We start from the raw sequence: 24,042 nt of genomic DNA on the forward strand, positions 1-24,042 counted from the left end.
AGATCAAAACTGTGGAATTACAAGGAAAGAAGATCAAACTACAGATCTGGTGAGTGGCGACTGCGCGGGTGCAGCGGGGGCGGGTGTGGGTGGAGCGGACGCCAATAGTGCTGGCGCATGGAGAGGGCAGAGGCGGATATAGTGGATGCTGATGGTGAGGGCAGATGGAGCAGGTGGGGATGGATGGAGCAGGCGCAGGGAGTGGGGGGGGGCGGAGGGGGCAGGCGCAGGGAGTGGGGGGGCGGAGGGGGCAGGCGCAGGGAGTGGGGGCGGCGGAGGGGGCAGGCGCAGGGAGTGGGGGGGGCGGAGGGGGCAGGCGCAGGGAGTGGGGGGGGCGGAGGGGGCAGGCGCAGGGAGTGGGGGGGGTGGAGGGGGCAGGCGCAGTGAGGTGGGGGAGCGGAGGGGGCAGGCGCAGTGAGGTGGGGGCGGCGGATGGAGCAGGCGCAGGGAGTTGGGGGGGCGGGGGAGGAGCGGGTGACATTGCAGTGCATTAGGTGACTCTTAAGTTTCGTGCATGGTTGCTTCTGGCACCGCTCATCTCTGTGTGAATCCACCCCCTGTATGAGGCTCGTCCTGGATTTTGGGTCTGACCCCCTGTCTGATCCCAGCCTCCTGGTACAGCCTGGGCAGAGGATCGGGTCCCCCATTCATCCTCCAGCTGCTGCGGCCCGGGTGGCGGCGCTCTGCTGCTGCGGCCCGGATGGCGGCCTGCACTATGCTGCGGCTCTGGCACCTGCCGTCCTCTTGGCTGTGGTGCGGCACATATCGCAGGGCGCTGCAGTGTCAATATTTTATTATCTGCGTTGGCGGAGGGCGGCGGTGGCAGCGCTGTGTGTAACCATCACTGCGTTATCACTGCCTGACATGGAAGGACGGGCACAGACCTCCATCAGGTCCTCTGCTTGCTGTCAGTGAATGTTACCCTGGCTGGAGGTGTTTGCAGTCAGCAGAATTGTGAGTGCAGCTCTGGATAACCCCGCTGTATTGTGTTTTGCAGGGACACGGCTGGACAGGAGCGGTTCCACACGATCACCACCTCCTACTACCGGGGGGCGATGGGGATCATGCTGGTCTATGACATCACCAACGCCAAAAGCTTCGAGAACATCAGCAAGTGGCTCAGAAACATCGATGAGGTGAGATCGGGGGCCGCCGCCGCGCTGCAAGACCCCAAACTGCTGTCCTGATATCTGCTGTAGTCAGGGGGGAGGGAGTGATGAGGCAGAGCCCCCCGTACTGGTGTAGTCAGGGGATGAGATGATGCAGCAGAGACCCTCGTCCTGTTAGTTGGGGGGCCGCCGGTGTCTCCTGTCGGGGGGGGGGGCCGCCGGTGTCTCCTGTCGGGGGGGGGGGGCCGCCGGTGTCTCCTGTCGGGGGGGGGGGGGCCGCAGGTGTCTCCTGTCGGGGGGGGGGGGGCCGCAGGTGTCTCCTGTCGGGGGGGGGGGGGGGCCGCCGGTGTCTCCTGTCGGGGGGGGGGGGGCCGCCGGTGGTCTCCTGTCGGGGGGGGGGGCCGCCGGTGTCTCCTGTCGGGGGGGGGGGGCCGCCGGTGTCTCCTGTCGGGGGGGGGGGGGCCGCCGGTGTCTCCTGTCGGGGGGGGGGGGGGGCCGCCGGTGTCTCCTGTCGGGGGGGGGGGCCGCCGGTGTCTCCTGTCGGGGGGGGGGGGGGCCGCCGGTGTCTCCTGTCGGGGGGGGGGGCCGCCGGTGTCTCCTGTCGGGGGGGGGGGGGGGGGGGCCGCCGGTGTCTCCTGTCGGGGGGGGGGGGGGGGCCGCCGGTGTCTCCTGTCGGGGGGGGGGGGGCCGCCGGTGTCTCCTGTCGGGGGGGGGGGGGGGGGCCGCCGGTGTCTCCTGTCGGGGGGGGGGGGGGGGGGGGGCCGCCGGTGTCTCCTGTCGGGGGGGGGGGGGGGGGGCCGCCGGTGTCTCCTGTCGGGGGGGGGGGGGGGGGCCGCCGGTGTCTCCTGTCGGGGGGGGGGGGCCGCCGGTGTCTCCTGTCGGGGGGGGGGGGCCGCCGGTGTCTCCTGTCGGGGGGGGGGGGGGGGCGCCCGCCGGTGTCTCCTGTCGGGGGGGGGGGGGGGGCCCGCCGGTGTCTCCTGTCGGGGGGGGGGGGGGCGCCGGTGTCTCCTGTCGGGGGGGGGGGGGGGCGCCGGTGTCTCCTGTCGGGGGGGGGGGCCGCCGGTGTCTCCTGTCGGGGGGGGGGGGGCCGCCGGTGTCTCCTGTCGGGGGGGGGGGGGGGCCGCCGGTGTCTCCTGTCGGGGGGGGGGGGGGGGCGCCGGTGTCTCCTGTCGGGGGGGGGGGGGGGGCGCCGGTGTCTCCTGTCGGGGGGGGGGGGGGGGCCGCCGGTGTCTTTCCTCCGTCTCCTCGCTCGGGTGAGGAATGCTGGCAGCGGTGACTAATCCTGGGAGTGCGTGTCTGTCGTGTGGAGTGACGGCTGCGCTGCCCTCTGCTGGCAGAAGCTTGTGTGTGCGGCTCGGGGCGAGTCACGTCTTGCAGCGTCTGAGTCATTTGGACTCCTTTGTATCTTGGGATGACTCCGCCTCTTAAAGGGCCAGTACCCTGTGTGATCTCCTGTGCTTCACAGCAGCCTGTAATCCGGCAGGGCTGCGGGCTGTTGTAGTGAGGCCGGGTGCCTCGTTCACCCTCCGGAGCTGCAGTTCTCTGGACACAGATACTGTGGTGTCATCTGCTCCATATTTCGAGCCCTGCCGAGTCCAAAAATAGCCCCCGTGTGCCCATCACTCACTGAGCAGGGGGGGCCAGCGCTGCGGCCTGGAGATAATGTGACCCCCGGGGCGCACTGCCACGTCCCCCCCCTCCCCCCGGACCCACAGATTGCCGACTGGAGCTCTTGAGCTGCTCTTGTGTACGGCAGATGTCACTAAGGGGTTAATCTCACAGCTGTAAGTTTGCTACAATTGTATCCACTCTGGCAACATCCGGACTGACACATTGTAACAAATGCAGGTGAGCTGCACTGGATGCAGTGTGACAGACCCTCAGCGGATGAGCTGCACTGGATGCAGTGTGACAGACCCTCAGCGGATGAGCTGCACTGGATGCAGTGTGACAGACCCTCAGCGGATGAGCTGCACTGGATGCAGTGTGACAGACCCTCAGCGGATGAGCTGCACTGGATGCAGTGTGACATACCCTCAGCGGATGAGCTGCACTGGATACAGTGTGACAGACCCTCAGCGGATGAGCTGCACTGGATACAGTGTGACAGACCCTCAGCAGATGAGCTGCACTGGATGCAGTGTGACAGACCCTCAGCGGATGAGCTGCACTGGATGCAGTGTGACAGACCATCAGCAGATGAGCTGCACTGGATGCAGTGTGACAGACCCTCAGCAGATGAGCTGCACTGGATGCAGTGTGACAGACCCTCAGCAGATGAGCTGCACTGGATGCAGTGTGACAGACCCTCAGCGGATGAGCTGCACTGGATGCAGTGTGACAGACCCTCAGCGGATGAGCTGCACTGGATGCAGTGTGACAGACCCTCAGCGGATGAGCTGCACTGGATGCAGTGTGACAGACCCTCAGCGGATGAGCTGCACTGGATGCAGTGTGACAGACCCTCAGCAGATGAGCTGCACTGGATGCAGTGTGACAGACCCTCAGCAGATGAGCTGCACTGGATGCAGTGTGACAGACCCTCAGCGGATGAGCTGCACTGGATGCAGTGTGACAGACCCTCAGCGGATGAGCTGCACTGGATGCAGTGTGACAGACCCTCAGCGGATGAGCTGCACTGGATGCAGTGTGACAGACCCTCAGCAGTGACAGTACAAGGTGGTGATGAGCCTGTCCCCTATGTAAGATCTCTGCTTGCAGTCAGTGTAGGGATAATGGGGTTCTGAATGACTGCCCCTTCTGCTTCGCACAGTCCCCCGATCTCTGCTGCGGCGGTGATCGGGGGCCCATTAACCCCTTCTGCTTTGCACAGTCCCCCGATCTCTCCTGCTGCGGTGGTCGGGGCCCATTAACCCCTTCTGCTTTCCTCTTGCAGCACGCCAATGAAGACGTGGAGCGGATGCTGCTAGGAAACAAGTGTGACATGGAGGACAAGCGAGTGGTGCAAAAAGCAAAAGGAGAGCAGGTAAGTGGCGGTGATCACCGGACCCAGCGCGGGGGGGGTTCACTGCGGGGGTCTCGTGCCCGGTGGAATGCTCTGCTGTGACGCTGTGCTGCACCCTTTGCGCAGCACCGCTCTGTTATGTACAGAAGTGGCTCTGCAGCCGCTGTGACTACCACCCCCATCGTGCCCCGGAGGCAGCAGCAGCAATGTATACATGACTCCATGTCTATGTAAACGCTATAACATAAGCATGTGCCGCGGCGCCGCATTCCCCCCCCCCTGGCGTGTTTACAGCTCAGGACGCCAGCACCAGGAGCATCCACATCCGTCACCTAAACACCCGACCTAATGATCGACAGCCAGAGCTGCGTGCACACTGCTCCCTCCTGCTCCACAGAGCTATGAGCGCAGCTCTGGAGGTGACGGCTACTGACTTGTGACTTTCATCTTTTCTTTCAGATCGCTCGAGAACATGGGATTAGGTTTTTTGAGACTAGCGCAAAATCAAACATAAACATTGAGAAGGCATTCCTCACGTTAGCAGAAGACATACTTCGAAAGGTAAAGTGCGGTGGCCGAAAATAAAAAATCATGCATTCACCTGTCAGGAGGCTCCTGCTATTATATGACGTTCTCTGCCAGCCGCCTGCAGTGTAAAGAATGGGGGATGTATGTCTGTGTATAATTACTGTACATGAACCTGTAGCCAAAAACCTCCTTCCTTTACACTGCAGGCTGATATTATGGAAGTAGACCTTTATCCTAAATAGGTTCATAGAATACTGAGCGCAGCTCTGGAGTATAATACAGGAGGTAACTCAGGATCAGTAATGTAATGTATGTACACAGTGACTGCACCAGCAGAATAGTGAGTGCAGCTCTGGAGTATAAGGGTATGTGCGCACTAGGCGTTTTTTTCACGCTGCGTTTCTATGTGCGTTTTTGTCTCAAAAAATGCACCCGCGGCTAAAAAACGCGGCAAAAACGCATGCGTTTTTGCTGCGATTTGGTGCGTTTTTTGCTGCGTTTTTGCTCACTGCGTTTTTAATCAGTGCACAATGCCATTAAAGATTGTTGATGAAAAAAAAAAAAAAGGTCTGATGTCATTTCCTTCTTCAAAATGTTCATTGTATGCAGGAGAGCAGACAGCAGCTGCAGAACTACAAGTCTCAGCATCCTCCATTCACTAGTGTATGCAGGAGAGCAGACAGCAGCTGCAGAACTACAAGTCTCAGCATCCTCCATTCACTAGTGTATGCAGGAGAGCAGACAGCAGCTGCAGAACTACAAGGCTCAGCATCCTCCATCCAGGACTGTATGCAGTTTTTTGCCCAAAAAGAAAAAAAAATATGACATGGGCTTCGCCATATTTTTGTATGCTAGCCGGGTACAGCAGGCAGGTACGGGCTGCCCCCAACCCCCAGCTGCCTATTTGTACCCGGCTAGGAACCAAAAATATAGAGAAGCCCTTTTTTTTTTAATTATTTCATGAATTTCATGAAATAATTAAAAAAAAAAAATGACGTGGGCTTCGCCTAATTTGAGTCCAGCCGGGTACAACTAGGCAGCTGGGGATTGGAATCCACAGTGTAGGGTGCCCAAGATTTCTGGGCACCCCCACTGCGAATTGCAGTCCGCAGCCACCCCAGAAAATGGCGCTTTAATAGAAGCGCCATCTTCTGGTGCTGTATCCAACTCTTCCAGCTGCCCTGATGCCGGGTGGCTAGCTAGGTAATAATGGAGTTAGGGCTAGCTGTATATTATCAGCTGGCCCTAAGCCCGAAATTCATGGTTGTCACGCCAATATTAGACATGGCCACCATGAATTTCTAGTAATGATAAAAAAAACACAACACAGAGAAAAATATTTTTATTAGAAATAAAACACAACACAATTAGTGACTCCATCTTTATTGAAATAAAGCACCCCCCCTCCGCAGTAATCCTGGGTCAGGGTCCCGCGCCGTCCAATCAGGATCCAATATCATTTGATCGGTTTGCTGGAAGGCACAGCGATCAGATGATGTGTCAAGATCAAGTGCCTGAATCCCATCACACATCGGCTGATTGTATAAAAGCCGTTTATACAATCAGCAGATGCATCGGTTCAAAAAAAAAAAAATAATACTCACTTATGTGCTGATTACCGGCAGCTCCTGCAGCGATCGATTGGACAGGAGTCTGATCCCGTCCGATCGCTGCCGGAGCTGCCGGTAATCAGCTGATGAAGTCCCCTGACGGCAGGATCAGCTGATAGCCGGCCGGGCGCGAAAAAGCCGGCGAGACTACGATCAGCTGATGCGTCAGGTGACTGCATCAGGTGATCCACCGCCAGGTCCTGCAAGCAAGGTCCTGCCCCGGGGAGACTGCACACAGCCAGAGCGGCGGGACCGGGACAGGAGCTGGGAGCGGGCATGGCACCGGGACCCTGCAGACAGGTGAGTATATATGACATTTTTTTTTTCTACTGTTCACTTTGGTTTTCGCCGCTGCCTCCACCTCCCGCCCAGACATGGCGCCGCACGGAGCTGACATGGCACCGGACGGGAGGTGGAAGCAGCGGTGACGGTACCGGGGAGGATTCACGCTTCTGTGTTTACCAACAGAAGGAATCCTCTTCCTGTACACGTCACTGTAGTGCCCACCCCTTGCGTTTATAGCTGCGTTTTTAGTCATAGAAACGCGGCTATATGCGTTTTTCATTGCGTTGTTGAACATTCATTGAACTCAATGGGTGAAAAACGCAGAAATAATTGACATGCTGCGTTTTTGTGGGTCACCACAAAAACGCAGCTACAAAAAAACGCTGTGTGTGGACAGCACTTCTGAAAACGAATAGACATTGCTGGGGAAGCAATGTCACTGCGTTTTCAGGACAAAAACGCGGTAAAAAACGCCGCTAAAAACGCGGCAAAAACGCCTAGTGCGCACAAGGCCTAATACAGGAGGTAACTCAGGATCAGTAATGTATGTACACAGTGACTGCACCAGCAGAATAGTGAGTGCAGCTCTGGAGTATAATACAGGAGGTAACTCAGGATCAGTAATGTAATGTATGTACACAGTGACTGCACCAGCAGAATAGTGAGTGCAGCTCTGGAGTATAATACAGGAGGTAACTCAGGATCAGTAATGTATGTACACAGTGACTGCACCAGCAGAATAGTGAGTGCAGCTCTGGAGTATAATACAGGAGGTAACTCAGGATCAGTAATGTAATGTATATACACAGTGACTGCACCAGCAGAATAGTGAGTGCAGCTCTGGAGGATAATACAGGAGGTAACTCAGGATCAGTAATGTATATACACAGTGACTGCACCAGCAGAATAGTGAGTGCAGCTCTGGAGTATAATATAGGAGGTAACTCCGGATCAGTAATGTATGTACACAGTGACTGCACCAGCAGAATAGTGAGTGCAGCTCTGGAGGATAATACAGGAGGTAACTCAGGATCAGTAATGTATATACACAGTGACTGCACCAGCAGAATAGTGAGTGCAGCTCTGGAGGATAATACAGGAGGTAACTCCGGATCAGTAATGTAATGTATGTACACAGTAGCTACACCAGCAGAATAGTGAGTGCAGCTCTGGAGGATAATACAGGAGGTAACTCAGGATCAGTAATGTAATGTATGTACACAGTGACTGCACCAGCAGAATAGTGAGTGCAGCTCTGGAGTATAATACAGGAGGTAACTCAGGATCAGTAATGTATGTACACAGTGAGTGCAGCTCTGGAGTAATGGCGGCGTCTCTTGTCTTTCAGACTCCAGTGAAAGAACCCAACAGTGAGAATGTAGATATCAGCAGCGGCGGGGGCGTCACAGGCTGGAAGAGCAAATGTTGTTGAGTCTTTTGTTTGCGCCATTCACCGGTCACTGCCCCCCCTCACCTCCCTCCTCATCGCAGCATACACCACTTTGCCCCTGACACCCCCATTCTAACCCCCTATGAATGTCCCCCCTCATATAACATCTATAGAGTGCTTGCCGGTTCTCACCTTTCTCAGAGCAGACGATGGATGGAGACGCCTCGTCCACCAGGGAAGCGTTCAGTGAATTGTGTGTGACATATATATATCATTTTAAAGCGCCCGCCCCCCTCCGCACCCCCGGCCCCGGTCACTACATTTTGGTTGTTCCCTCTGCCCCTCCCGCCCTATTCTCCTCTTTGTTCTGTTATCACTGAAAAGAAAAAAAAGTGCGAGATGGAAACACGTGCGGCGAATCTGCTCTACTGTTCTGGATAACGATGTGTACACAATAAAAGATAGAATGAATCGCTCATCTGTATCCATAATGGCGAGGGAGGGGAGACCCGGGGTCTGCTCACACTCCTCCACAGCTGTGACCGCGAGGGAGGGGAGACCCGGGGTCCGCTCACCCTCCACAGCTGTGACAGTGAGCGAGGGGAGACCCGGGGGTCCGCTCACACTCCACAGCTCTGACCGCGGAAGAGGGGAAACCCGGGGTCCGCTCACACGCCACAATTCTGACTTTAGCGCGGAGAAGGGGAGACCCGGGGGTCCGTTCACACTCCACAGCTCTGACCGTGAGGGAGGGGAGACCTGGGGGTCTGTTCACACTCCACAGCTCTGACTGCGGGGGAGGGGAAAGCTGGGGTCCGCTCACACTCCACAGCTCTGACCGCGGAAGAGGGAAAACCTAGGGTCCGCACACACTCCAGAATTCTGACTGCATAGCAGAGAAGGGGAGACCCGGGGGTCCACTCACACTCCACAGCTCTGACCGTGAGGGAGGGGAGACCCGGGGGTCTGTTCACACAAGACAGCTCTAACCGCGGAGGAGGGGAGACCCGGGGTTCGCTCACACTCCTCAGCTCTGACCGCGATGGAAGGGAGACCCGCGGGTCTGCTCACACTCCACAGCTCTGACCGCGATGGAAGGGAGACCCGGGAGTCCGCTCACCCTCCACAACTGACAGTGAGCGAGGGGAGACCCGGGGGTCCGTTCACACTCCACAGCTCTGACCGCGGAAGAGGGGAGACCCGGGGTTCTGCTCACACTCCACAGCTCTGACTGCAGGTGTGGCCTTTATTTCTTATTTTTTTTTGTTTTGTTATGGATTTTCTTGGGGAGGGTTTGTTGTATATGAGCTGTACACAAATGGCTGCTGTAACCTGAATCTGCAAATATATCACTCAATATCAGCCGCGGATTATCTGTTTATTTGGAATATAAGGTATTTGTCTCCCCAAATCAGTTTGTAGTCACCAGTAGGGAGAGCTCCCTGTATACAGAGTGACATAAGATCCTGTCTGTAGCCACCACTAGGGGGAGCTCCCTGTATACAGAGTGACATAAGATCCTGTCTGTAGCCACCACTAGGGGGAGCTCCCTGTATACAGAGTGACATAAGATCCTGTCTGTAGCCACCACTAGGGGGAGCTCCCTGTATACAGAGTGACATAAGATCCTGTCTGTAGTCACCACTAGGGAGAGCTCCCTGTATACAGAGATACATGATAAGATCCTGTCTGCAGCCACCACTAGGGGGAGCTCCCTGTATACAGAGTGACATAAGATCCTGTCTGTAGTCACCACTAGGGAGAGCTCCCTGTATACAGAGATACATGATAAGATCCTGTCTGCAGCCACCACTAGGGGGAGTTCCCTGTATACAGAGATACATGATAAGATCCTGTCTGCAGCCACCACTAGGGGGAGCTCCCTGTATACAGAGATACGTGATAAGATCCTGTCTGCAGTCACCACTAGGGGGAGCTCCCTGTATACAGAGATACATAAGATCCTGTCTGCAGCCACCACTAGGGGGAGCTCCCTGTATACAGAGTTACATGATAAGATCCTGTCTGCAGCCACCACTAGGGGGAGCTTCCTGTATACAGAGATACATGATAAGATCCTGTCTGCAGCCACCACTAGGGGGAGCTCCCTGTATACAGAGATACATGATAAGATCCTGTCTGTAGTCACCACTAGGGAGAGCTCCCTGTATACAGAGATACATGATAAGATCCTGTCTGCAGTCACCACTAGGGGGAGTTCCCTGTATACAGAGATACGTGATAAGATCCTGTCTGCAGCCACCACTAGGGGGAGCTCCCTGTATACAGAGATACGTGATAAGATCCTGTCTGCAGTCACCACTAGGGGGAGCTCCCTGTATACAGAGATACATGATAAGATCCTGTCTGCAGCCACCACTAGGGGGAGCTTTCTGTATACAGAGATACATGATAAGATCCTGTCTGCAGCCTCCACTAGGGGGAGCTTCCTGTATACAGAGATACATAAGATCCTGTCTGCAGCCACCACTAGGGGGAGCTCCCTGTATACAGAGATACATAAGATCCTATCTGCAGCCACCACTAGGGGGAGCTCCCTGTATACAGAGATACATAAGATCCTATCTGCAGCCACCACTAGGGGGAGCTCCCTCTATACAGAGATACATGATAAAATCCTGTCTGCAGCCTCCAATAGGGGGAGCTTCCTGTATACAGAGATACATAAGATCCTGTCTGCAGCCACCACTAGGGGGAGCTCCCTGTATACAGAGATACATGATAAGATCCTGTCTGCAGCCACCACTAGGGGGAGCTTCCTGTATACAGAGATACATGATAAAATCCTGTCTGCAGCCTCCACTAGGGGGAGCTTCCTGTATACAGAGATACATGATAAGATCCTTTCTTCAGCGCTCTATTGGGAGACCCAGACGATTGGGTATAGCTACTGCCCTCCGGAGGCCACACAAAGCACTACACTAAAAAGTGCAAGGCCCCTCCCCTTCTGGCTATACCCCCCCGTGGTATCACGGGTACTCCAGTTTTCAAGCTTTGTGCGAAGGAGGTCAGACATTCCATGCATAGCTCCACAGATTTTAGTCAGCAGTAGCTGCTGACTATTTCGGATGGAAGAAAAGAGGGCCCATATAGGGCCCCCAGCATGCTCCCTTCTCACCCCTGGATGGTGTTGTAAGGTTGAGGTACCTATTGCTGGTACAGGGGCTGGAGCCCCACATGCTGTTTTCCTTCCACATCCCCTTGTAGGGCTCTGTGGAAGTGGGATCCTGCCGGCCTCTAAGCTCTGACGCCGGGCTCCATCCACAGACCCATAGCACCTGGTGGATGCCGAGCAGGAGTACAATCAGGGACAAGGCCCTGCATCATACAGGTACTCTGTGTCCCCGGCAGGCACAGACACACTCCGGGCTGGCTGGGTGTTGTAGTGCGCCGGGGACCGTAACGCTAGAGCTAGTGTTCCTACAGTTTACTGGGGGACTTTTTTCTGTGTTGTGGGAACGCAGCGCCGACCCCCGCTGGACCGGCGGCGCTGCTGTGACTTTTAGTTCGCCGGGGACACGCCGACCGCGCTTTTACGGCGGTGGCGTTTATAAATCTAGTCCCCGGCTTTTGCGGCCTAGGACGCCGGCAGCTCCGCTTCGTTCCCGCCCCCACCCTGTCAATCAGGGTAGGGGAGAGACGCTGTTTCGCAGCAGAGACGAGGGCTGGAGCCTGATTTACATGCTCCAGCCCTCTCACTAGGCACAGAGGGAAGCAGGCTTCCCGCTCTTAGTCAGGAACGCCCAGGGCCCGCCCCCCCTCCTCTCTCAGGACGCCGGCAGCCATTACATGCAGTCTGGCTGGAGGAAGGACGCAAGGCTCTGGGAGACCTGGACTAGGGGGCTTTGGAGATCACACACCCGCTCTTAAGCGGGCGGTAAGCGGCTTTTCAGCTGGCCCCTCTAGTGCCTCAGTGTGTATTAGTGTACTGTGTCACTGGACATATATATATTTCCTTATTGCTTGCACTGTGAGGTCGCTTCCTGGCTGTATACCCAGATCGCTCTGAGGAGGCAGCAACATGTCATCCACAAAACGCAAGGCTGCCAAGGCTAGGGCTGTGTACACTGCGTGTGCTGCATGTGGGGCTGCTCTACCAGCAGGCTCCAAGGACCCCCATTGTGTGCAATGCTCAGATCCGGTGCTGCTTCGCCAGCCGGAGTCCGGAGGGGTAGTGACCCAGGCTGAGACGCTTGTAAGTCCTGCCCCGGTGTCAGGGACAGACTTTGCAGTTTTTGCTGATGGAATGTCTGTGACTATGGCAAAGATCCTTGAAACTTTGCAATCCATGTCTGGGGCTCAGTCTATGGACACGGCGAGGTCTCTGTCCTCTAATCCCCCTCAGTTGGAATTAGTCCAGACTGCAAGGGGGTCCCCGGCTTCCCAGGCTGAGTATTATGACTCAGATGATAGCCCCAGCCACCCTAAGCGAGCTCGCTGGGACAGACCCTCAACGTCATCACACTGCTCAGGGTCTCAGCGCAATCAGTCGCCCTGTGATGCGTCTGAAGAGAGTGATCAGGAGTCTTATCCTGGAACCCCTCTCAATCTGGATACCCCGGATGGGGACGCCATGGTAAACGAGCTTATCTCAGCCATCAATAGACTGTTGGATATTTCTCCCCCAGCTCCTTCAGCAGAGGAGGCAGCTGCAGAGCAGGAGAAGTTTCGTTTCCTCTATCCCAAGCGTAAATTAAGTGCTCTGTTGGATCACTCTGACTTCAGAGAATCAATCCAGAAGCACGACGCTCATCCAGAAAGGCGTTTCTCTAAACGTTCTAAGGATACACGTTTTCCCTTTCCCCCTGATGTGGTCAAGCGCTGGACCCAGTGTCCAAAAGTTGACCCCCCGATTTCCAAACTTGCAGCTAGATCCATAGTTGCAGTGGAGGATGGCGCTTCACTTAAGGATGCCAATGACAGACAGATGGACCTCTGGTTAAAATCTGTCTATGAAGCTATCGGCGCGTCGTTTGCTCCAGCATTCGCAGCCGTATGGGCACTCCAAGCTATTTCAGCAGGGTTAGCAAAAGTGGATGCTATCTTACATCCAGCGGTGCCGCAAGTGGCGTCCCTTACCTCGCAGATGTCCGCGTTTGCGTCTTACGCTATCAATGCGGTCCTAGAATCTACCAGCCGCACCTCAATGGCGTCCGCCAATTCGGTAGTTTTGCGCAGAGCCTTGTGGTTAAAGGACTGGAAAGCAGATGCTGGTTCCAAAAAATGTTTAACCAGCCTGCCTTTATCTAGAGATAGACTGTTTGGCGAGCCATTGGCTGACATCATTAAACAGTCCAAGGGTAAAGACTCTTCTTTGCCCCAGCCCAGATCAAGAAACCTCAGCAGAAAAGATGGCAGCAGAGGTTTCAGTCCTTTCGAGGTTCGGGCAAGACACAATGCTCCTCGTCCAAAGGGACTCAGAGGACGCAAAGAAGCTCAGATTCCTGGCGGGCTCACGCGCGCCCCAAGAAAGCAAATGGAGGAACCGCTTCCAAAGCGGCTACCTCATGACTTCCAGCTCCCCCCCTCCGCATCTCCGGTCGGGGGCAGGCTCTCCCGCTTTTCCGTCATTTGGATGTCACAGGTCAAAGACCGGTGGGTGACAGACATTTTGTCTCGCGGGTACAGAATCGAGTTCAGTTCTCGTCCTCCAGCTCGGTTCTTCAGAACCTCCCCACATCCAGACCGAGCAGATGCCCTGCTGCAGGCGGTGGACTCCCTAAGAGCGGAAGGAGTAGTGGTTCCTGTACCGCCTCAGGAACAAGGGAGAGGGTTTTACTCCAATCTCTTTGTGGTTCCAAAAAAGGACGGCTCGTTCCGTCCTGTTCTGGATCTAAAGCTGCTCAACAAACATGTGCACGCCAGGCGGTTCCGGATGGAAACCCTCCGCTCTGTCGTGGCCTCAATGTCTCAAGGAGACTTCCTTGCCTCAATAGACATCAAGGATGCTTATCTCCACGTGCCAATTGCTACAGAACATCAACGTTTTCTACGTTTTGTGATAGGAAACGAACATCTTCAGTTCGTAGCTCTGCCATTCGGTCTGGCGACAGCCCCACGGGTTTTCACCAAGGTCATGGCGGCGGTGGTAGCAGTCTTGCACTCTCAGGGACACTCGGTGATCCCTTACCTAGACGATCTACTTGTCAAGGCACCCTCTCTAGAGGCATGCCAACTCAGTCTACATGCTACACTGCAGACTCTACAGACGTTCGGATGGATCATCAACTTTCCAAAGTCGAATCTGTCTCCGACACAGTCACTAACGTATCTTGGCATGGAGTTCCATACTCGAGCAGCGAGAGTGAAGCTTCCGCTGAACAAGCAGCGGTCACTACAGACAGGGGTGCAATCCCTCCTTCAGGGCCAGTCGCACCCCTTACGGCGCCTCATGCACTTCCTCGGGAAGATGGTGGCAGCCATGGAAGCAGTTCCCTTTGCGCAGTTTCATCTGCGTCCACTTCAATGGGACATTCTCCGCCAATGGGACGGGAAGTCAACGTCCCTGGACAGGAAAGTCTCTCTTTCCCAGACGGCCAAGGACTCTCTACAATGGTGGCTCCTTCCCACCTCATTGTCTCAGGGAAGATCCTTCCTGCCCCCATCCTGGGCAGTGGTCACGACAGATGCGAGTCTGTCAGGGTGGGGAGCAGTGTTTCTCCACCACAGGGCTCAGGGGACGTGGACTCCGCAGGAGTCCACCCTTCAGATCAATGTTCTGGAAATCAGAGCAGTGTATCTTGCCCTACTAGCCTTCCAGCAGTGGCTGGAAGGAAGGCAGATCCGAATTCAGTCGGACAACTCCACAGCGGTGGCATACATCAACCACCAAGGGGGGACACGCAGTCGGCAAGCCTTCCAGGAAGTCCGGCGGATTCTGATGTGGGTGGAAGCCACGGCCTCCACCATATCCACAGTTCACATCCCCGGCGTAGAAAACTGGGAAGCAGACTTCCTCAGTCGCCAGGGCATGGACGCAGGGGAATGGTCCCTTCACCCGGACGTGTTTCAGGAAATCTGTCGCCGATGGGGAGTGCCGGACGTCGACCTAATGGCGTCCCGGCACAACAACAAGGTCCCGGCATTCATGGCGAGGTCGCGCGATCAAAGAGCTCTGGCGGCAGACGCATTGGTTCAAGATTGGTCGCAGTTCCGGCTCCCATACGTCTTTCCACCTCTGGCACTCTTGCCCAGAGTGCTACGCAAGATCAGATCCGATTGCAGCCGCGTCATACTCGTCGCCCCAGACTGGCCGAGGAGATCGTGGTATCCGGATCTGTGGCATCTCACGGTCGGTCGACCGTGGTCACTGCCAGACCGACCAGACTTACTGTCCCAAGGGCCGTTTTTCCATCAGAATTCTGCGGCCCTGAACCTGACTGTGTGGCCATTGAGTCCTGGATCCTAGCATCTGCAGGATTATCTCAAGGAGTCGTAGCCACAATGAGACAAGCTAGGAAGTCAACGTCTGCTAAGATCTACCACAGAACGTGGAAGATTTTCTTATCTTGGTGCTCTGCTCAGGGAGTGTCTCCCTGGCCATTTGCATTGCCCACTTTTCTTTCCTTCCTGCAATCGGGGTTGGAAAAGGGCTTGTCGCTCAGCTCCCTTAAAGGGCAAGTCTCGGCACTGTCGGTGTTTTTTCAGAAGCGTCTAGCACGTCTTCCTAAGGTGCGCACGTTCCTACAGGGGGTCTGTCATATTGTGCCCCCGTACAAGCGGCCGTTAGATCCATGGGATCTGAACAGAGTACTTGTTGCTCTGCAAAAGCCGCCCTTCGAGCCTCTAAAGGACGTTTCCTTTTCTCGCCTGTCACAGAAAGTGGCGTTTCTTGTCGCGATCACATCGCTTCGGCGAGTGTCTGAGCTGGCAGCTTTGTCATCCAAGGCTCCTTTCCTGGTGTTCCACCAGGACAAGGTAGTGCTGCGCCCCATTCCGGAGTTTCTCCCTAAGGTCGTATCCTCGTTTCATCTTAATCAGGATATATCCTTGCCTTCCTTTTACCCTCATCCGGTTCACCGGTATGAAAAGGACTTACGTTTGCTGGATCTGGTGAGAGCACTCAGAATCTACATTTCCCGAACGGCGCCCATGCGCCGTTCCGATGCTCTTTTTGTCCTTGTCGCTGGTCCGCGCAAGGGGTTGCAGGCTTCTAAAGCCACCCTGGCTCGATGGATCAAAGAACCAATTCTAGAGGCCTACCGCTCTGCGGGGCTTCCGGTTCCTTCAGGGCTAAAAGCCCACTCAACCAGAGCCGTGGGTGCGTCCTGGGCATTACGACACCAGGCTTCGGCTCAACTGGTGTGCCAGGCAGCTACCTGGTCGAGTCTGCACACTTTCACCAAGCATTATCAGGTGCATACCTATGCTTCGGCGGATGCCAGCTTAGGTAGAAGAGTCCTGCAGGCGGCAGTGACATCCCCGTAGGGGAGGGCTGTTTTTTTGCAGCTCTAACATGAGGTATTTCTTTACCCACCCAGGGACAGCTTTTGGACGTCCCAATCGTCTGGGTCTCCCAATAGAGCGCTGAAGAAGAAGGGAATTTTGTTACTTACCGTAAATTCCTTTTCTTCTAGCTCTTATTGGGAGACCCAGCACCCGCCCTGTTGTCCTTCGGGATTTTTTTGTTGTTTGCGGGTACACATGTTGTTCATGTTGAACGGTTTTTTCGGTTCTCCGATGTTTCTCGGAGTTAATTTGTTTAAACCAGTTATTGGCTTCCTCCTTCTTGCTTTGGCACTAAAACTGGAGTACCCGTGATACCACGGGGGGGTATAGCCAGAAGGGGAGGGGCCTTGCACTTTTTAGTGTAGTGCTTTGTGTGGCCTCCGGAGGGCAGTAGCTATACCCAATCGTCTGGGTCTCCCAATAAGAGCTAGAAGAAAAGGAATTTACGGTAAGTAACAAAATTCCCTTCGTCTGCAGCCTCCACTAGGGGGAGCTCCCTGTATACAGAGATACATAAGATCCTATCTGCAGCCACCACTAGGGGGAGCTCCCTGTATACAAAGTTGCATGATAAGATCCTGTCTGCAGCCACCACTAGGGGGAGCTCCCTGTATATAGAGATACATAAGATCCTGTCTGCAGCCACCACTAGGGGGAGCTCCCTGTATACAGAGATACATAAGATCCTGTCTGCAGCCACCACCAGGGGGAGGTCCCTGTATACAGAAATACATAAGATCCTGTCTGCAGCCACCACTAGGGGGAGCTCCCTGTATACAGAGATACATAAGTTCCTGTCTGTAGCCACCACTAGGGGGAGCTCCCTGTATACAGAGTTACATGATAAGATCCTGTCTGCAGTCACCACTAGAGGGAGCTCCCTGTATACAGATACATGATAAGATCCTGTCTGCAGCCACCACTAGAGGGAGCTCTCTGTATACAGAGATACATGATAAGATCCTGTCTACAGTCACCACTAGGGGGAGCTCCCTGTATACAGATATACATGATAAGATCCTGTCTGCAGCCACCACTAGGGGGAGCTTCCTGTATACAGAGATACATGATAAGATCCTGTCTGCAGCCACCACTAGGGGGAGCTCCCTGTATACAGAGATACATGATAAGATCCTGTCTGCAGCCACCACTAGGGGAAGCTCCCTGTATACAGAGATACATAAGATCCTGTCTGCAGCCACCACTAGAGGGAGCTTCCTGTATACAGAGATACATGATAAGATCCTGTCTGCAGCCTCCACTAGGGGGAGCTCCCTGTATACAGAGATACATAAGATCCTATCTGCAGCCACCACTAGGGGGAGCTCCCTGTATACAGAGATACATAAGATCCTATCTGCAGCCAACACTAGGGGGAGCCTCCTGTATACAGAGATACATGATAAGATCCTGTCTGCAGTCACCACTAGGGGGAGCTCCCTGTATACAGAGATACATGATAAGATCCTGTCTGCAGCCACCACTAGGGGGAGCTCCCTGTATACAGAGATACATGATAAGATCCTGTCTGCAGCCACCACTAGGGGGAGCTCCCTGTATACAGAGATACATAATAAGATCCTGTCTGCAGCCACCACTAGGGGGAGCTCCCTGTATACAGAGATACATGATAAGATCCTGTCTGCAGCCACCACTAGGGGGAGCTCCCTGTATACAGAGATACATGATAAGATCCTGTCTGCAGCCACCACTAGGGGGAGCTCCCTGTATACAGAGATACATGATAAGATCCTGTCTGCAGCCACCACTAGGGGGAGCTCCCTGTATACAGAGATACATGATAAGATCCTGTCTGCAGCCACAACTAGAGGGATCTCCCTGCATACAGAGATACATGATAAGATCCTGTCTGCAGCCACCACTAGAGGGAGCTTTCTGTATACAGAGATACATGATAAGATCCTGTCTGCAGTCACCACTAGGGGGAGCTCCCTGTATACAGAGATACATGATAAGATCCTGTCTGCAGCCACCACTAGCGGGAACTCCCTGTATACAGAGATACATAAGATCCTGTCTGCAGTCACCACTAGGGGGAGATCCCTGTATACAGAGATACATGATAAGATCCTGTCTGCAGCCACCACTAGGGGGAGCTCCCTGTATACAGAGATACATGATAAGATCCTGTCTGCAGTCACCACTAGGGGGAGTTCCCTGTATACAGAGATACATGATAAGATCCTGTCTGCAGCCACCACTAAGGGGAGCTCCCTGTATACAGAGATACATGATAAGATCCTGTCTGCAGCCACCACTAGGGGGAGCTCCCTGTATACAGAGATACATAAGATCCTGTCTGCAGCCACCACTAGGGGGAGCTCCCTGTATACAGAGATACATGATAAGATCCTGTCTGCAGTCACCACTAGGGGGAGCTCCCTGTATACAGAGATACATAATAAGATCCTGTCTGCAGCCACCACTAGGGGGAGCTCCCTGTATACAGAGATACATAAGATCCTGTCTGCAGCCACCACTAGGGGGAGCTCCCTGTATACAGAGATACATGATAAGAGTCTGTCTGCAGTCACCACTAGGGGGAGTTCCCTGTATACAGAGATACATGATAAGATCCTGTCTGCAGTCACCACTAGGGGGAGCTCCCTGTATACAGAGATACATAATAAGATCCTGTCTGCAGCCACCACTAGGGGGAGCTCCCTGTATACAGAGATACATGATAAGATCCTGTCTGCAGCCACCACTAGGGGGAGCTCCCTGTATACAGATATACATGATAAGAGTCTGTCTGCAGTCACCACTAGGGGGAGTTCCCTGTATACAGAGATACATGATAAGATCCTGTCTGCAGCCACCACTAGGGGGAGCTCCCTGTATACAGAGATACATAAGATCCTGTCTGCAGCCACCACTAGGGGGAGCTCCCTGTATACAGAGATACATGATAAGATCATGTCTGCAGCCACCACTAGGGGGAGCTCCCTGTATACAGAGATACATGATAAGATCCTGTCTGCAGTCACCACTAGGGGGAGCTCCCTGTATACAGAGATACATGATAAGATCCTGTCTGCAGCCACCACTAGGGGGAGCTCCCTGTATACAGAAATACATGATAAGATCCTGTCTGCAGCCACCACTAGGGGGAGCTCCCTGTATACAGAGATACATAAGATCCTGTCTGCAGCCACCACTAGGGGGAGCTCCTTGTTTACAGAGATACATGATAAGATCCTGTCTGCAGCCACCACTAGGGGGAGCTCCCTGTATACAGAGATACATAAGATCCTGTCTGCAGCCACCACTAGGGGGAGCTCCCTGTATACAGAGATACATAAGATCCTGTCTGCAGCCACCACTAGAGGGAGCTCCCTGTATACAGAGATACATGATAAGATCCTGTCTGCAGAAATAACTAGGGGGAGCTCCCTGTATACAGAGATACATGATAAGATCTTGTCTGCAGCCACCACTAGGAGGAGCTCCCTGTATACAGAGATACATGATAAGATCCTGTCTGCAGCCACCACTAGGGGGAGCTCCCTGTATACAGATATATATGATAAGATCCTGTCTGCAGCCACCACTAGGGGGAGCTCCCTATATACAGAGATACATGATAAGATCCTGTCTGCAGCCACCACTAGGGGGAGCTCCCTGTATACAGAGATACATGATAAGATCCTGTCTGCAGCCACCACTAGGGGGAGCTCCCTGTATACAGAGATACATGATAAGATCCTGTCTGCAGCCACCACTAGGGGGAGCTCCCTGTATACAGAGATACATGATAAGATCCTGTCTGCAGCCACAACTAGAGGGATCTCCCTGCATACAGAGATACATGATAAGATCCTGTCTGCAGCCACCACTAGAGGGAGCTTTCTGTATACAGAGATACATGATAAGATCCTGTCTGCAGTCACCACTAGGGGGAGCTCCCTGTATACAGAGATACATGATAAGATCCTGTCTGCAGCCACCACTAGCGGGAACTCCCTGTATACAGAGATACATGATAAGATCCTGTCTGCAGTCACCACTAGGGGGAGATCCCTGTATACAGAGATACATGATAAGATCCTGTCTGCAGTCACCACTAGGGGGAGCTCCCTCTATACAGAGATACATGATAAGATCCTGTCTGCAGCCACCACTAGGGGGAGCTCCCTGTATACAGAGATACATGATAATATCCTGTCTGCAGTCACCACTAGGGGGAGTTCCCTGTATACAGAGATACATGATAAGATCCTGTCTGCAGCCACCACTAAGGGGAGCTCCCTGTATACAGAGATACATGATAAGATCCTGTCTGCAGCCACCACTAGGGGGAGCTCCCTGTATACAGAGATACATAAGATCCTGTCTGCAGCCACCACTAGGGGGAGCTCCCTGTATACAGAGATACATGATAAGATCCTGTCTGCAGTCACCACTAGGGGGAGCTCCCTGTATACAGAGATACATAATAAGATCCTGTCTGCAGCCACCACTAGGGGGAGCTCCCTGTATACAGAGATACATAAGATCCTGTCTGCAGCCACCACTAGGGGGAGCTCCCTGTATACAGAGATACATGATAAGATCCTGTCTGCAGCCACCACTAGGGGGAGCTCCCTGTATACAGAGATACATGATAAGATCCTGTCTGCAGTCACCACTAGGGGGAGCTCCCTGTATACAGAGATACATGATAAGATCCTGTCTGCAGCCACCACTAGGGGGAGCTCCCTGTATACAGAAATACATGATAAGATCCTGTCTGCAGCCACCACTAGGGGGAGCTCCCTGTATACAGAGATACATAAGATCCTGTCTGCAGCCACCACTAGGGGGAGCTCCTTGTTTACAGAGATACATGATAAGATCCTGTCTGCAGCCACCACTAGGGGGAGCTCCCTGTATACAGAGATACATAAGATCCTGTCTGCAGCCACCACTAGGGGGAGCTCCCTGTATACAGAGATACATAAGATCCTGTCTGCAGCCACCACTAGAGGGAGCTCCCTGTATACAGAGATACATGATAAGATCCTGTCTGCAGACACCACTAGGGGGAGCTCCCTGTATACAGAGATACATGATAAGATCCTGTCTGCAGCCACCACTAGGAGGAGCTCCCTGTATACAGAGATACATGATAAGATCCTGTCTGCAGCCACCACTAGGGGGAGCTCCCTGTATACAGATATATATGATAAGATCCTGTCTGCAGCCACCACTAGGGGGAGCTCCCTGTATACAGAGATACATGATAAGATCCTGTCTGCAGCCACCACTAGGGGGAGCTCCCTGTATACAGAGATACATGATAAGATCCTGTCTGCAGCCACCACTAGGGGGAGCTCCCTGTATACAGAGATACATGATAAGATCCTGTCTGCAGCCACCACTAGGGGGAGCTCCCTGTATACAGAGATATGTGATAAGATTCGGGTGCTCTGTACTGGTAACTAGTGATGAGCGGGCACTACCATGCTCGGGTGCTCAGTACTGGTAACTAGTGATGAGCGGGCACTACCATGCTCGGGTGCTCAGTACTGGTAACTAGTGATGAGCGGGCACTACCATGCTCGGGTACTCAGTACTGGTAACTAGTGATGAGCGGGCACTACCATGCTCAGGTGCTCAGTACTGGTAACTAGTGATGAGCGGACACTACCATGCTCAGGTGCTCAGTACTGGTAACTAGTGATGAGCAGGCACTACCATGCTCAGGTGCTCAGTACTGGTTACTAGTGATGAGCGGGCACTACCATGCTCAGGTGCTCAGTTCTGGTAACTTGTGATGAGCGAGCACTACCATGCTTGGGTGCTCAGTACTGGTAACTAGTGATGAGCGGGCACTACCATGCTCGGGTGCTCAGTACTGGTAACTAGTGATGAGCGGGCACTACCATGCTCGGGTGCTCAGTACTGGTAACTAGTGATGAGCGGGCACTACCATGCTCGGGTGCTCAGTTCTGGTATCTAGTGATGAGCGGGCACTACCATGCTCGGGTGCTCAGTACTGGTAACTAGTGATGAGCGGGCACTACCATGCTCGGGTGCTCAGTACTGGTAACTAGTGATGAGCGGGCACTACCATGCTCGGGTGCTCAGTACTGGTAACTAGTGATGAGCGGGCACTACCATGCTCAGGTGCTCAGTTCTGGTAACTAGTGATGAGCGGGCACTACCATGCTCGGGTGCTCAGTACTGGTAACTAGTGATGAGCGGGCACTACCATGCTCGGGTGCTCAATACTGGTAACTAGTGATGAGCGGACACTACCATGCTCGGGTGCTCAGTACTGGTAACAAGTGATGAGCGGGCACTACCATGCTCGGGTGCTCAGTACTGGTAACTAGTGATGAGTGGGCACTACCATGCTCGGGTGCTCAGTACTGGTAACTAGTAATGAGTGGGCACTACCATGCTCGGGTGCTCAGTACTGGTAACTAGTGATGAGCGGACACTACCATGCTCAGGTGCTCAGTACTGGTAACTAGTGATGAGCGGGCACTACCATGCTCGGGTGCTCAGTACTGGTAACTAGTGATGAGCGGGCACTACCATGCTCGGGTGCTCAGTACTGGTAACTAGTGATGAGCGGGCACTACCATGCTCGGGTGCTCATTACTGGTAACTAGTGATGAGTGGGCACTACCATGCTCAGGTGCTCTGTACTGGTAACTAGTGATGAGCGGACACTACCATGCTCAGGTGCTCTGTACTGGTAACTAGTGATGAGCGGGCACTACCATGCTCGGGTGCTCAGTACTGGTAACTAGTGATGAGCGGGCACTACCATGCTCGGGTGCTCATTACTGGTAACTAGTGATGAGCGGGCACTACCATGCGCATGTTTATGGGCTATATAATTTCCTCCTCTTGTTTTAGGATGGATCTCACTAAGTTACAGGCTAAATTGAAATGGGACCATCCTGAGAACCTTTAAGCCCTGCAACAGTTTTTGGGTTTTGTGAATTATTTCCAGAGGTTTATTAAGAATGTCTCTGCTGTAGCCAGACCTCTTACACCTCTTACACTTACTGACATGACTAAGACGGGTACAGACTCCTCTACGTGATCTGAGGGTGCTTTGTATACATTTGTCTGTCTAAATAAAATGCCTCTTGTCCGCACCCGTATTAATACGGCCTGATGTTTCTTAACCCTTTACAGTGGAGGTTGATGCATCAGAGGTGGGGGTGGGGGCTGTATTGTCTCAGGGTCCATCTCTTGGTACACTGAGTCCATGCGCCTTCTTTTCTAAGAAGTTTTCTCCGGCTTAATGTAATTACGATTTTGGTAATGTAACTCTCAGACCGGCATCCCTGCGCTGTCCTGTCCCCCTTCCCTGGATGGGACATCGGTTCTCTCACCTGCCTGGCTGCCCTGTCCCCGGTCCATGCTGCTGTCTCTGAGCCTTCCTGGCTTCCTGGTACTGCCCAAAGGGTGAACACACGTCCAGGCCCATTGTTTTACAGGGCCAGCACATTCTGACTCGGTAGTACCTCTCAGGTCGGCTGAGAAGTTTCAGGAATTTAAGGCACTTTCCTCTTAGGAAAGGTGCCTGGGCAATGAGTTCCTTGGGGCTTATCTCTGCCAGCTTCTTACCTGTGTGTGTAGTGAAGACTCGGTGGCCGGTCCAGTTCGTTCCTCTAGGCAAGAGAACGGTACTTTCAGCCCAGTGGACCCACTAATACCGTGCTC

General features: G+C 54.0%; 1 protein-coding gene across 1 annotated transcript in view; it reads left to right on the plus strand.

Moving 5' to 3' along the window:
* RAB10 (RAB10, member RAS oncogene family) overlaps nt 1-9,249 on the plus strand; it is a 25,242-nt gene extending 15,993 nt beyond the window's left edge. The window contains exons 3-7 of the mRNA XM_075341330.1: nt 3-49; nt 998-1,136; nt 4,006-4,095; nt 4,534-4,635; nt 7,846-9,249. Coding sequence (XP_075197445.1) covers nt 3-49; nt 998-1,136; nt 4,006-4,095; nt 4,534-4,635; nt 7,846-7,929 — 462 coding nt within the window. The 3' untranslated portion in view covers nt 7,930-9,249. The remainder of the gene's footprint in view (nt 1-2; nt 50-997; nt 1,137-4,005; nt 4,096-4,533; nt 4,636-7,845) is intronic.
* The last annotated feature ends 14,793 nt before the right edge of the window (nt 9,250-24,042 follow it).

The sequence above is a fragment of the Anomaloglossus baeobatrachus genome, chromosome 3 (genome assembly GCF_048569485.1).
Source record: "Anomaloglossus baeobatrachus isolate aAnoBae1 chromosome 3, aAnoBae1.hap1, whole genome shotgun sequence".
In the NCBI taxonomy this organism is placed as follows: domain Eukaryota; kingdom Metazoa; phylum Chordata; class Amphibia; order Anura; family Aromobatidae; genus Anomaloglossus; species Anomaloglossus baeobatrachus.